Below are 11,853 nucleotides of genomic sequence, written 5' to 3' on the forward strand. Positions count from 1 at the left end.
TCATGCAGCCTCATCACTGGTGCGTTCCATGCGCCTAGCTCGACCTTCATCCGACTCAAACCTTGAAAGGTGGTTCCGCACGAGCGCTGCCTTGTCCACTGCCCCAAAAGCGCTTGTAAGTGGTGGCGGTGGTGAAGGCAAAGTTGTCAAATGCGATGCACCAAAACTCCCACTGTCCACCAGCTCATTCACAATTTCCAGCAGATGCCCAACATAACCTGCACCAAGCACACAGAAAGCAATGAAAAAAAGCACATCAAACTTGATTCAAAAAACAAATTATGGGGGTTTCTCCTGCTGTCTCTCTGCTTTCTTTACGTACCCAAGGCAGGAGTGTAGGTATTTAGTTTAAAAGTACCCAAATTGCTGTTACAAGTTGAAAATACATGACGCTGAAGCTTCCTGCTCTCCTCTGGTATCCTGGAGAAACAATACGCTGCTGCAAGGCAGAAGCAGCTTTTCTAAACACGTCACTGAAAAGTAAGTGCACCTCTTTAAACCTTGCACTTTGCAAAGAGCTGAGCTGCAAAAGTCCCAGTGAACCATAGGTTGGTCTAGAGTAAGGTGAAATTGTCTCTGAAAAAGATGATGATAGCACAGTGTTGTGTTCAGCTGTGGGCGCCACACTGAGCAATATTTTTTACCACGGCCAGTAACCATGATCGGAAAGAAAAGTTTTTAAAAATGTCATCCATGAAATGTCAACATTATGCGCTCAATGAAGCTTACGAAAAAGGGTGACTGCAGGCATGCGGGCCACAGTTTGAGGAATGTCTGCATACTGCAGCTGCCAGAAGCATATATTTTTATTGCAAACTCTTGGAAAAAGTTCTCCCAATGCGTCTTTACAGTGCTTACTGAATGTGCGAACAGGTGTGTCCTGTACACTAGTGCGATAATGTGCGTATTTTTCTGCGAAGCTGCCATTTACACATGGCTGCAACTTATACACAGCAGTAAGTTCAACAAAAAAAATGGTATACGACAGCCCGTGCTGGTGTCAACCTGCGTGGTCCCTCCTGGTGTACAGTAACGCTGGAAGCAGCTTGTGCATTCCACAACTGCTTCAAGGCTACTAGTGCAAGCAATATCATTTTTCGTATAATCTTTGGTGCACGCATCTGCAGCAAAAAGTGGGCTAGATATGCTGTATTAACTGTAGGCATTCAAGTTTTGCCTTCCTCCTGCAGTTGTATACGCACCAAAAGTTGCAGGCTCTTTGACTGGGCATGCCACTGGGTTGCCTTTCCTGGCTTTGGGCACTGCCCACTGACGCCTTCCCATGGCAGTCCTGCGTTGCACCCTGTCCGCATTCTCGTTGTAGTGCAGAGCAGCCAGTTCTGACCTGTGCAAAGAGATGCCGAATATCAAAAGTGCACACCACAACCTACACAACTGCTAAGGAGAAGATACTTTACACCGAGTTTTGCAAAAAGCATGCCTACATGCACGCTGCAAGGAGAGCAAACCTTTGAACACTTTTTTTGGAAAACACGATGAAATGCTTTATCATACATTGTGGAGAGCCCGGAGCTGTGTGCCTCAGCCCGGTGCATTTCTGTCCTAAATCCCAGCCAATTTTTTCTTTTGTGTGTTGCTTTACTGCTGCACATGACCATAAACTTATTGCAGCATCGGTGCATCTTGAACAAAACATGTTTCTCAGTAATCACTTCTCACTCTTTCATCACCCTCGTAGTGCTGTAAAGCAGTATCTCTATGACTTCTTTATAACAGACATGACTGTCACTGCAGGTATTCATGCGAGAATGTTATTCCAGAATTCAATGAAATTGAAAGTCCTTTATTGTTAAAGGGGAAGCCAAAAGAATTCCATGAAGCAAGGGGGTTATCGGCACAGTAGCAAACCCAAGAAAAAGTGCAGTACAGAATACCTAGTCGCATTTTCCAACTTGCGGTCACATGGAGTTGCACTAATTTCATATACAGCTACACCAACTTCCACGATTGCAAATTTCACAATGAGAAATCTTGTGTATACTGTCCGCCCTAACTTTGGTAAATAGATAGTGATAGCTCTATGCATGAACAACAAAGTGTTGACTTGTACAGCAATGCAGGTGCACTGATCACACAAGTCTGGCGGTTTATGATATTTAGCACACAATTGCACCAATGTACTGTTGAGGCGCATATGAAGAAACTGATATCTTCATACCTTGCGAGCATTCCATGAAAGGAAAATGTGTAACTCTTTGGAGCAAACCGATTCAGTAGGGAATGGAATGACTCCAGACTTGAAGTTTGGCAAGCTGGTGACACCTGCTTGATATCCGCAAGCAGGCGATGGTTTTCAACCACGCCACGCAGCTTCTCAAAGGCATCAGTACCTGGCGGCATAAAATTCAAGGATACAACATAAATGCAAGAAGAAACCTTCTGAAGGGTTAGTGTAACAATAAATAATGAAGAGTAGAGCAATGAGCAGGCATGCACTCTTCTTGCTTTCAATGCATCAACCGAACTATCATCAAGTTTGAAAGTGTCATTAGTGACTGATAAGAGTTATTCGTCCTGCGTAATAACACTGAAAGATATCCCTTTGATACAAATGGCAAGTTAACAGGTTCGATAGAAGTACCTGAAAAAATCCACTTCCTGGGTAAGAGGTCTCCATGCTAGCAGTTGGCATACTCCTCACTGTGGCCACAGTGCTTGTTCTGCACGTGGTTGAGGAGTGACCGCCAGATGGCTACCGCGAGCTCGCCCCTTTCTGCAGCAGTCTGTTGTCTCCTAGCAGCAATCTTCACGGAAAAGTAGAGGTGATTGATGATAGAAGTCAGCCACTCTTCTATCACACCACAGCCTCGTGCCCGGGAGACAGCGTGCAGCTTCTTTTTCAGCCCTGGAGTAAAAAAAAGAAATTAGGAAACTAGGCAACTATTCTGCCCATCACTGAAAAAGCCATCATGCAATTGAGAGGTAGTCTTGTGAAATGTTGAGTACACTACTTTGATTTATACTCTAAAAAATAATGCAGTCAATAGCACCGTGCACGGACAAAAAATGGCAGCCAATCTACATACGTGACCAAATGTCAATTAGGTGCGCTAGGACTGCTTTTCCTGGTTAAGAACCAAAACCCACCCAAGGCAGCCTGCCTTCCTGCCACCAGTCTGCCAGAGGTTTCAGACAAACGTCGGCGATATCTTAGATAGGATACTGTCTGGCTGGCTGGCTTGCAAGCAGGCTGCCTTTAGCCTGCCAGATGCCATAGACTAACACTGGCGAAATATGGGACCAGGGATTTTAGCGCTAGAACAGTACAGACCTGAAAATGAACATACGATATACGCATACAATATGTATGCACAATATGACCACTCTACATGCACTGAACAGCAGGGCTAAGTCTGCAGCGATCAGAAATTGTAGATGCATAGAGGTAAGCACACTTGTCTGGAGCGTTCGAGCAGTGTACAGTGTAGCAAATGAACAAAGATTTTATTTCATCTGTTTGGCTAGACAATAAGGGCATGTGACTGAACGGTTTTTATCTCTCTGGCTGTGCTTCAAGTACAAGGGTTATTTCTAAAACTCAGTTTATACTTTAAAATTTCCATTTCTTTCTGGTGCAGAGCTCGGCTCAAGCTTCCCTCTAGACAAGTGTGCTCACCTCTGTACTCTTTTGTAGCTGTAGGGCTGCCCATTTTGCAGTTTACAAGACAGTGGTTGTAGATAGAACAATAAGGAAGGAGCACTTATGCCTGTAAAAGCTCCCTACTTTGCTAATATAACAACCTCTCTCTCATCTGCTGGCTGGCTTGATATGGTTCATGGTGGCAGCAAAGCAACTCGTTCGAAAAAACAGGGATGAAAAATACTGATGAGAGGTTTTGTGAGCAACATTAGCTATGCCTAAATATGGCACGAACAATTTTCCAGCGCTGAGAAGAAGAAAAAAGCCCTGCTAACCTTTAGCAACATGCCAAGCATCAATGTAGTGGGGAATATCTGGCCGGTGCTGTCGCATGTGGCTGCGCACCTGAGTGTGCCTGTCGGTGACTATCTCGAGCACACGGACATTGTTGTCATCAAGGCCCTTCAGTGCCCTCTTGAGGCCTTCTAATTCCATGGCACCACTGCTGGAAACTTCATTGGACTGCAACGGGAGGTCGAGGGAAAGAAAAAATTAATCTGATCGGAGCCAACATACTGTACGTGTGAAAACCAAAAAGAGCTCTTACCTGTACAAGTTGCATGTCAATTATACGATTCAATGAAGTGTCCAGCAGTGAGTATGTGCCGTATTTAGCACTGTAGCCAGGGGAATCTGCGCGGCTGTCACCTGCCAACTGGGCTCCAGTCCTGCTCACACAGTTCACCAAAGACTGCTGTTCACGTTCCCACAGCTGAAATAAAATTATATATATAATAAATATATAGAGAGTGTTGCAGGCCCAGAAGTAAGGCAAAAAAAAGGAAACGAAGCGAGAATGTTGAAGCAATGCATTTAACAATACAAATGCACTAATCGGTATGGTAGTACTACGTAGGATTGTCCATTTTATCAGGACTGGGCGTTGACTCACTTCAGAAATTTATTTTCATAATTAGTCACATGCCCATCTTAGTGTTTAGGATGTATTGGTTGACACAGAAACATTTCCAGAAAAACCATGCTCACCTTGTGCACAGCAGGAATCAAAATGTCCCTTTGCAGGCGATCGTATGTGCGCTTACTAAAGCATGCAATTCCAGCACTCTTGAAGAGCCGCAGTACTTGTGTTGGGCTTGCGCCTGTGGATAAAATTGCAGCGGCCAGAGCAAGGTTCCCCATGGCAAAGCGCCTCCTCTTTGGCTGGCTGTGCCATCTCAAAACATGGCCATCTTGGCATGTGGACGTGACCACAGCGAGGGAGCCAGAAACCTGCGCAAGAAAGAAAACGGACCTATTCAGTACCCTATATGTGCCAAAATTTAAGGGCTGCACCTCCTGTTTCATTTCATTTATTTTATCCATAAAGGCCCCACAGCATTATATAAGTAAGGGGTACAACTGGTGTAAATACATGCATAAGAAAAACACACGCACAATGAACACAACACTGCAAACTGTAAGCACTAAAAAAATAACATGAAGAGGACCACGGAATGACAGATAAAGGACGAGCAAAATACTGAAAAAATGCATGTGCAGCAGTTTGCACAAGTGAAAGTCGTTGAATGATTCATAGTGAGGCGGACAAAATGGTTTGTAATCATTGCATAAAAGGACTGTGTCATTGCGTGAGGCATTCCAGAGGGTTATTGCATTGGGAAAAAAACTTTCATCGCTAAAGAACGCTCTTGATGCTGGCTATGGGGTGGCTGCGGCTAAGGTGACTGGAAATTCTGATCAGGGGTTTCATCAGGGGATGCCTTGACGTCGGATGGCAGAAAAAGCTGAAGAGCAGGCAAAGGCGTGAGGTGATACGGCGTGACTGGAGTGTCTACTGCATTAGGAGGAAAAGCAGTAGGATTCCATACTTTTGGTATTTACTGATAAACCATAAAATATGAGCCTCGAGGCATTTTCGTTTGAAGTGGAAAACAGAAAAACCCCAAATTTTAACTGACCTTGAAAAACAAAATGGCATTTTCACATGAAGAAATGTTCTACACTACTTTTTTTCTCAACCTGGAACACAGCCCCACTGAACTGTCCTTGGGGTCATTCCTTTCTGCAGAAACCATATTCCCTACACCGAATTCCCTTCCAGTACCTTTACCATAATTACAGTTAAAAATCCAAAGTAGCAGTGCTTCAGCGATAGTCTTCGACTCTGCATTGTATATGCAGGAAATGACTGCCGAACTTAACGAGTCATGATGAGAATTGGTCGCGGTGCCCATAAGAGAAATTTGTCATCTTTTGAACGTTGTTGTGATGGAGTCTATGAAGATGCCATCTTTCAGTGCTGTGAGAGAACTGGCTGTTCATGTACCAGCAATGCTTACAGGCTCCAGGGGGGCATGCCGTGAATTTCATGCTGCCTGCACGTCCCTTGGATTACCAGTTCAGCAACTGGCCACAGTGATTCCCATGCGCAGGTACTATTTTTTCAAGCACTCACTGATGTTCTTGCTTACTGGAAAGTAATCGAACAATTCGCGGAGACCACAGCTAAAGGTGAAAAGTTCGAGAAGGTGCGAACACTGCTCGCTAACGCTGAGGACATGACTGTACTTTTTGCAAAGTGTGATTACTCGGCCAAGAACGTCCTGCCAATCATCACAATACAAAAAGCCTTCAAGTCTGAGGAAGTGCTTGTCTGCTACGTGCCCTGAAGCGTGCTTGGTCTAGAGTCCCCCTCGTTAGTCAATGCCTTCCTGAGCAGCAAGAGTTTGTCGCGAGCACCGACACTCTTACACCCGACCAGCTCTGATGTCTGAGAGAAATGCGCGCTCAGCTTTCATGAACACTCGCTTTTTCATAGTCTGACGTCTAACTCAGGTGAAGGTCAAAACTGGGCACCTAGTGATCGAAGCACGAAGTCCCGTAGTGAAGATTTTGCTTCATAACTCTTTCCCATTTACGGACGGCATGGGTGACAACAATGATGGATGGGAGAAGAGGTGTGCCGCATACACAGGACATCCCTCAAAAAAGGTCCATTCCAGAAAAGCTTGCTGTTTGCTCTAAAAGACAAAAAGTATTTCCATACCTCTACTGATGATTGTGCAGGAAGGTGGCATTTCCTGCAAAACTTCACAAGGTCCAGGAGGCTTTCCTCGAACACAATGATTTTGCGAGGACGTGGTTCAACAAGAGAACTGTAAAGCAAATGTATGTTCCATTTAACACAATTGCTTTGTTTCCATGCAGCATCTTTCACACCTTTCCTTCAGATGTCAAGGTTTTTAAGAGGTACTACTTGAAAATTAACTTTCTGAAGTGAATATCTCGAAAAACTTTTACAGTTAAACTACCTATTTTGACCAAAAATTTTGCATTCTGTAAGCCATGCATGGAAAGAAAAATCAGCTTCGAGCCATGAGGCACACTTACGCTGCCGAATTCTCCAAAGATGGCTCATGCGTAATGTCCATTGGGTCATCCTCAAAAGTCAGTGACAATTTCCGGTGGCTCTGGTGTTGGTGGCTGTGGGGTTGAGCACCTCGGCTGTTGGTTCTCCGAGAGCACAATGTCCGCAAAATCACACTCGGTTTGACATTCTGGAATCGAAGGTTAGGCGGGCTATGGATGTGCACATGTTGATACTGAAGAATGCAGGAGCACAACAGCTCTGTGAAAAGCGTGCATTTTGCAACAAGTACAGTCATGAAATTTATGAGCGTGAACATGGGAGTGCGTGACAGATAGCCTCGAACCCTACTTGTGGTGATATGTGGCAGCCGCTTTCATAAACAGAGTGGAAAGGGAGGTGTGTCTCACAGCTCGCCAGAAGCAGGCAAGGCGGCATTACCCTTTCCATCAAGTTGCAGAAAGCAGCCGTCGCATATCGCCACAAGTAGCTCTCAAGGCTACTTGCCACATACTGGAGAGTTCACGGTAATAAATTTTATGACTTTACAGTTGTGGTGCTACTTCTTTAACACTTGCTTATAAAAAAAGTTTTCCACAGCGAAAAGAAACATCTGCACTAAGCCTGTTGCTTGAGAGAACTGCACACTAAAACAGTACTCTCTATGGCCACATTACAATAAAAAAACCTACCATCAAAGTCATCAGTTCACAGATTGTTCAAAAAATCGACTAAATCACACTCCCTGGCCAAAGCTATTCAGAAATAAATTGTCCACATCCCTTGATACTTCTCTTGCACACATTATGGAATTAAAGTAGAAACAAGAAGATGTGTACTGTCAGGAGCAAAAGTAGTATACAACACACAGCCACCGCCAGATTTTCCCGGAGAGATTTCATACTCACCCACAGTCCGGGTTGCACTGTCTGTCTGCACACCAATACTTTTCATTTCTGGACGCACTGTAGCTTGTGTCGCCTTCACTGACACTTGCACAGTGCACTCAGTCTGGGCATCGCGTGTACTGCACTCAATGCCCGCTGTGGCTCCGCGTGGTGGTGATATGTCCAGATGATGACCAAGTGCTGGACCAAAATATGATTATCAGAGAAGTCTTGAAGGCAAGTTTTACACACAAAGCACACACCGTATGTGACATGCCTCCAACTATCACGTTAGTGATTGGTCCATCAGGCGCACTGTTCACTCATTTCCATGAGTACAGATAATTCCATCCATATTTCCCATCAAATCACACATGAGCCACATTGAACATGCCAATAAGTTTTAAGATTAATGACACAGCACTATTCTGTAAGTGGTCTAGCCGACGTAGGTGAATCGGTAATCGTACTTGTTAACAACGACCGTCTCTATGATTTTGACTTCCATTTTTCGACAGTGAACATAACAGTGCGATTGACGCTTACAACGAAACTGATCTGCGGAAAAGTAATACCTGCGCTCGAAGATTGCTCTTCCATGGCCGCTTCCTCGCAGAGACCACCATCATCGCTGCCACCCTCAGCTACACACTGCGCAAAACATCAATACGCCAGCATTACCGCCGCTCTCAATGAAGGTGCCCGCAGACAATCGGATGTAATACAAACCTGACGCTTTGGCGCTGTTGCTCCGCTTACAGGCAGTAGGAGACGTTGTGCAGCAGTGGGATACACCATCGGCACGGCACCGGGCATGAGACAACGCTTCTTCGGAATTCCGAAATTGGCCGCATACTTGTGCTCGTACGAGTCCGAGCAGAAGTGCAGAGAGCAAAGCAGGCTCGATCTCCCCGGCGTCCAATAGTGCCGCCCAGTAGCCCGAACAAAGTCTATCCAGGCGTTTCTTAGCGCATCGTCCCGGGGGAACTTGTGAAAACTCACAGGGTCTCCGGATTTGCTGGAGCAGAAGTCCACCGCACAGTAATTCAAAGGCATGACGGTCGTTGTCCGGTTGTCCCAACACGAGCACGATCGCACGCTAATATCGCCTTCGCTGGTTCGCGTGAGGATGCGAAGCACTTTGCGAAATTCCAGTAAGCCTGGCTAGTTCGGGAATAAGTTCAGAAAATAACCGAACGAGTGGCGGCTCGCAGCAAATGAAGCTCGCTGGTGCGTCAGCTGCGCTCACGCGGCTCGTCACTCGTGCCTCATGGCTGCGGCTGTGCTAGCTGTGTCCCGCTCATCTACGTCACAATATTTTGATGTGACGTCACTAAACTTCTGTTATATTTCCCCTGTTGTGACGTCAGCGTTGATTGCGCTAGCGATGGGCATACATTGTGAGAGTGAGCATTTAGGTAATCTTTGGTACCGAATTAAAATATCTTTTAAACGTTTGTTGTGTCCAATATCTGGCTGTGAGTGCCCTTGTGTACAGAGGAATCCAATAACAGGCTTTTTATAGCCTCAAAATTTGGTGTCTCCACCCCTTTAATATTGCTTGCAGCTCCAAAGAAATCATGAAGTGTCAGTAGAGTAGGTTTGTCGGCCGTAGAGTTGAGGGTGTGTCGGTCTTATAAAAGCAGTTGATCCTCCTGTTGGGGTTATGACGACCTCTGTGTAAAGAGTGCAGTCGTCATGTTGCGTAGAAAAACCTTGTGGTAACGGCGGTGAGCAGAACTCCGACTTCTTATGAAGAGCAGGCTTGTTTGATATGATGTGACAGTAATCCCATGGAGGTGGTTGAGGTGCGAACATCGGACGAAGAGAAACTTTCCGTGCTCTAATTGTTTGTCTCTGGGTAATTAAATCTTCCAGTGTGTTGAGCTGCGCATACTCCTGCAGCAGAAAATAGGAGTTGCTCGGGGTAGGCCAGTAATGACTCGCATGGCTTCGTGGTTGAGTGTTTCAAGTGTAGACCACTGTCGTTTAGTAAGTTGTTGGAACTGAGCCTGGTATAGGAGCCGAGGTTGAAAGACAGTACGAACAAGTCGACGAGCTGTATCTGAACGGGCACCTCCAGAGCGATTGGCTATCCTGCGGATGAGGCCAAGTGTGTTTATAGCACTCTTGCGCGTGGCTGACAACCAAGCCGTGCCATTGCCTGAAGAATGAACGTGCAGGCCTAAAACATTGGTATGTTCCACCTCAGGAAGTGAGACATTGTCAATAGTGAGCACGAACGGAGTGGATGTGAAAGTACGGCGGCCAGCTTTATTGCCCACATGGACATAGCAAGACTTGGAGAGGTTGAGAGAGAGGCCAGTGTCGGCAAGAAAGTTGTGGAGGATATTGAGGGCATTTTGCAGGGAGTCTTGCTGCACCTGAGCGGAGCTATTTGTGGACCAGAGAGTGATATCGTCTGCATATGCTAGAACCTGAACATTAGGATGGGTGGAGAGACTGTGTATCAGAGGAATGAATGCGATGTTAAATAGAACTGGGGCTAAAACTGAGCCCTGCGGTACACCCCGATTAGAAATGAAGTGGCCTGTGGGTTTACCATTGACGCGGATAGCAAATGTTCTTTGCGAAAGAAATGCATGAATTGCTCGACAAAGCTGCAAGGGCATGCCAAGTGATGCCATAGTGTTGAGAATGGCTGCGTGGAGAATGTTGTCATAGGCCTTCGTGATGTCTGTTGCCAGGACTGTGCGAACGAGACGGCTGTGAGGTGAGCGACGTATCACATCGTTGGCAAAGCGGTCAAGACCATCCTCAGCGCCGTATCCTGGTCGGAAACCAATTTGAGCAGACGAATCTTTCTGATGATGGTCGAGCCACCAAGAGATTCGAGTGGCAAGCAGTTTTTCATAGAGTTGACAAATTGTTGGGGTTAGAGAAATCGGTCGTAGGGCTCCAAGAGTTGTGGGTGGTTTTCCGGGCTTTGGTATCGGTACAACCACTGAATGTTTCCAATCGGATGGCATTTCACTGGATGTCCAGATTTGGTTAAAAATTTTGAGAAGTGCAGTCAATGCTTCACCTTCCAGATTCCGGAATAAGGCATAAGGTACACCGTCATGACCAGGTGCAGTGTTAGGGCGGATGTCTTCAATGGCAGCTATAAGCTCAGCCATGGTGAACAGGCAGGTGATCTCATCCTCTGCCTCATGTTTGGGACTGACTGGAACAGGCGAAGGTGAGCAATCATAATTTGGAAAGAACTGAAGGGCAGCTTGCGAAGTGAATTCATCTGGACAAAGACGAAGGGCAAGGCGAATACTCTCGGCATATTCTTTGACGGACGGCTTGCGATCCATTGTATGAAACACACGCCACAATTGGCGGTTGCCGACGAGGGTATTGAGTTGAGAACACCACTCTGTCCAGCGCTTGTGCAGAAGGTGTTTAGGATACCGACGGGCTTTAGCTGTGACTCTATGAAGTTCCGTTCGTGCGTGTTGATCTGACGGATGGTGAGTTACGTATACGTCCAGCTGCTTGCGCCTTGCCCAGAGATTAAGCAGGTGAAAGTCAGGATTTGGTTGGTCTTCGTTGATAGTAGAAGAACTTATGTTCTGAGTTAAGATAAGCATAAATGTAGAAAGGGCCGAGGCAGGAGTTATTTAGAGGGGGCGACCATCCATACGGAGACTGTCCCAAGAAGTGATATGGATCTTGCGGCAAATTTTACGTAATGTACTTGAGACAAAGTCAATTAGAATGGGGGAGTGATCACTGCCCCAGGTGTCTGCTTCGCAAGACCAGTGAGGATTGCCGGGACCCAGCCACCAGGTAAAGTCCAAGAGTTGATGGAGGAGCACGTTGGCGGGTATAATTAGAGGAGTTGTTCAGAAGTGTAAAGGACTGGTCGAAAAACGTGTCGTAAATCTGATCTCCACGTTTAGAGTTATGAGTGTATCCCCAGGCTGTATGTGGGTCATTAAAATCTCCTCCAACTAATATGGGTACAC

The 11,853-nt window shown here is 46.0% G+C and overlaps 1 protein-coding gene and 1 pseudogene across 1 annotated transcript; both read right to left on the bottom strand.

The window, feature by feature from the left end:
- LOC149356442 (uncharacterized) lies at nt 1-4,801 on the bottom strand (annotated as a pseudogene).
- Nucleotides 4,802-7,063: 2,262 nt separating this feature from the next.
- On the bottom strand, nt 7,064-9,425 carry LOC149356443 (uncharacterized). The gene is made up of 4 exons (XM_089576345.1): nt 8,606-9,425; nt 8,452-8,527; nt 7,898-8,077; nt 7,064-7,179 (listed from the first exon to the last, which is right to left on the bottom strand). Exons 1-4 carry the CDS (start codon nt 8,930-8,932, stop codon nt 7,064-7,066), a joined length of 699 nt encoding a protein of 232 aa, XP_089432471.1. The 5' UTR covers nt 8,933-9,425.
- Between the last annotated feature and the right edge of the window lie 2,428 nt (nt 9,426-11,853).

This window comes from Amblyomma mixtum, chromosome 3 (genome assembly GCF_055824585.1).
Source record: "Amblyomma mixtum isolate Tamu chromosome 3, ASM5582458v1, whole genome shotgun sequence".
In the NCBI taxonomy this organism is placed as follows: Eukaryota; Metazoa; Arthropoda; class Arachnida; order Ixodida; family Ixodidae; genus Amblyomma; species Amblyomma mixtum.

Bases quoted from the DNA above. Each gene is read 5' to 3' on its own strand.
- LOC149356443 (XM_089576345.1), bottom strand. From the start codon at position 8,932: ATGCCTTTGAATTACTGTGCGGTGGACTTCTGCTCCAGCAAATCCGGA. The intron at 8,528-8,605 runs GTTTGTATTACA...TGTTTTGCGCAG, and splicing joins CAACAGCGCCAAAGCGTCAG to TGTGTAGCTGAGGGTGGCAG. The intron at 7,180-7,897 runs GTGAGTATGAAA...CTTCGATTCCAG, and splicing joins CAGTGCAACCCGGACTGTGG to AATGTCAAACCGAGTGTGAT.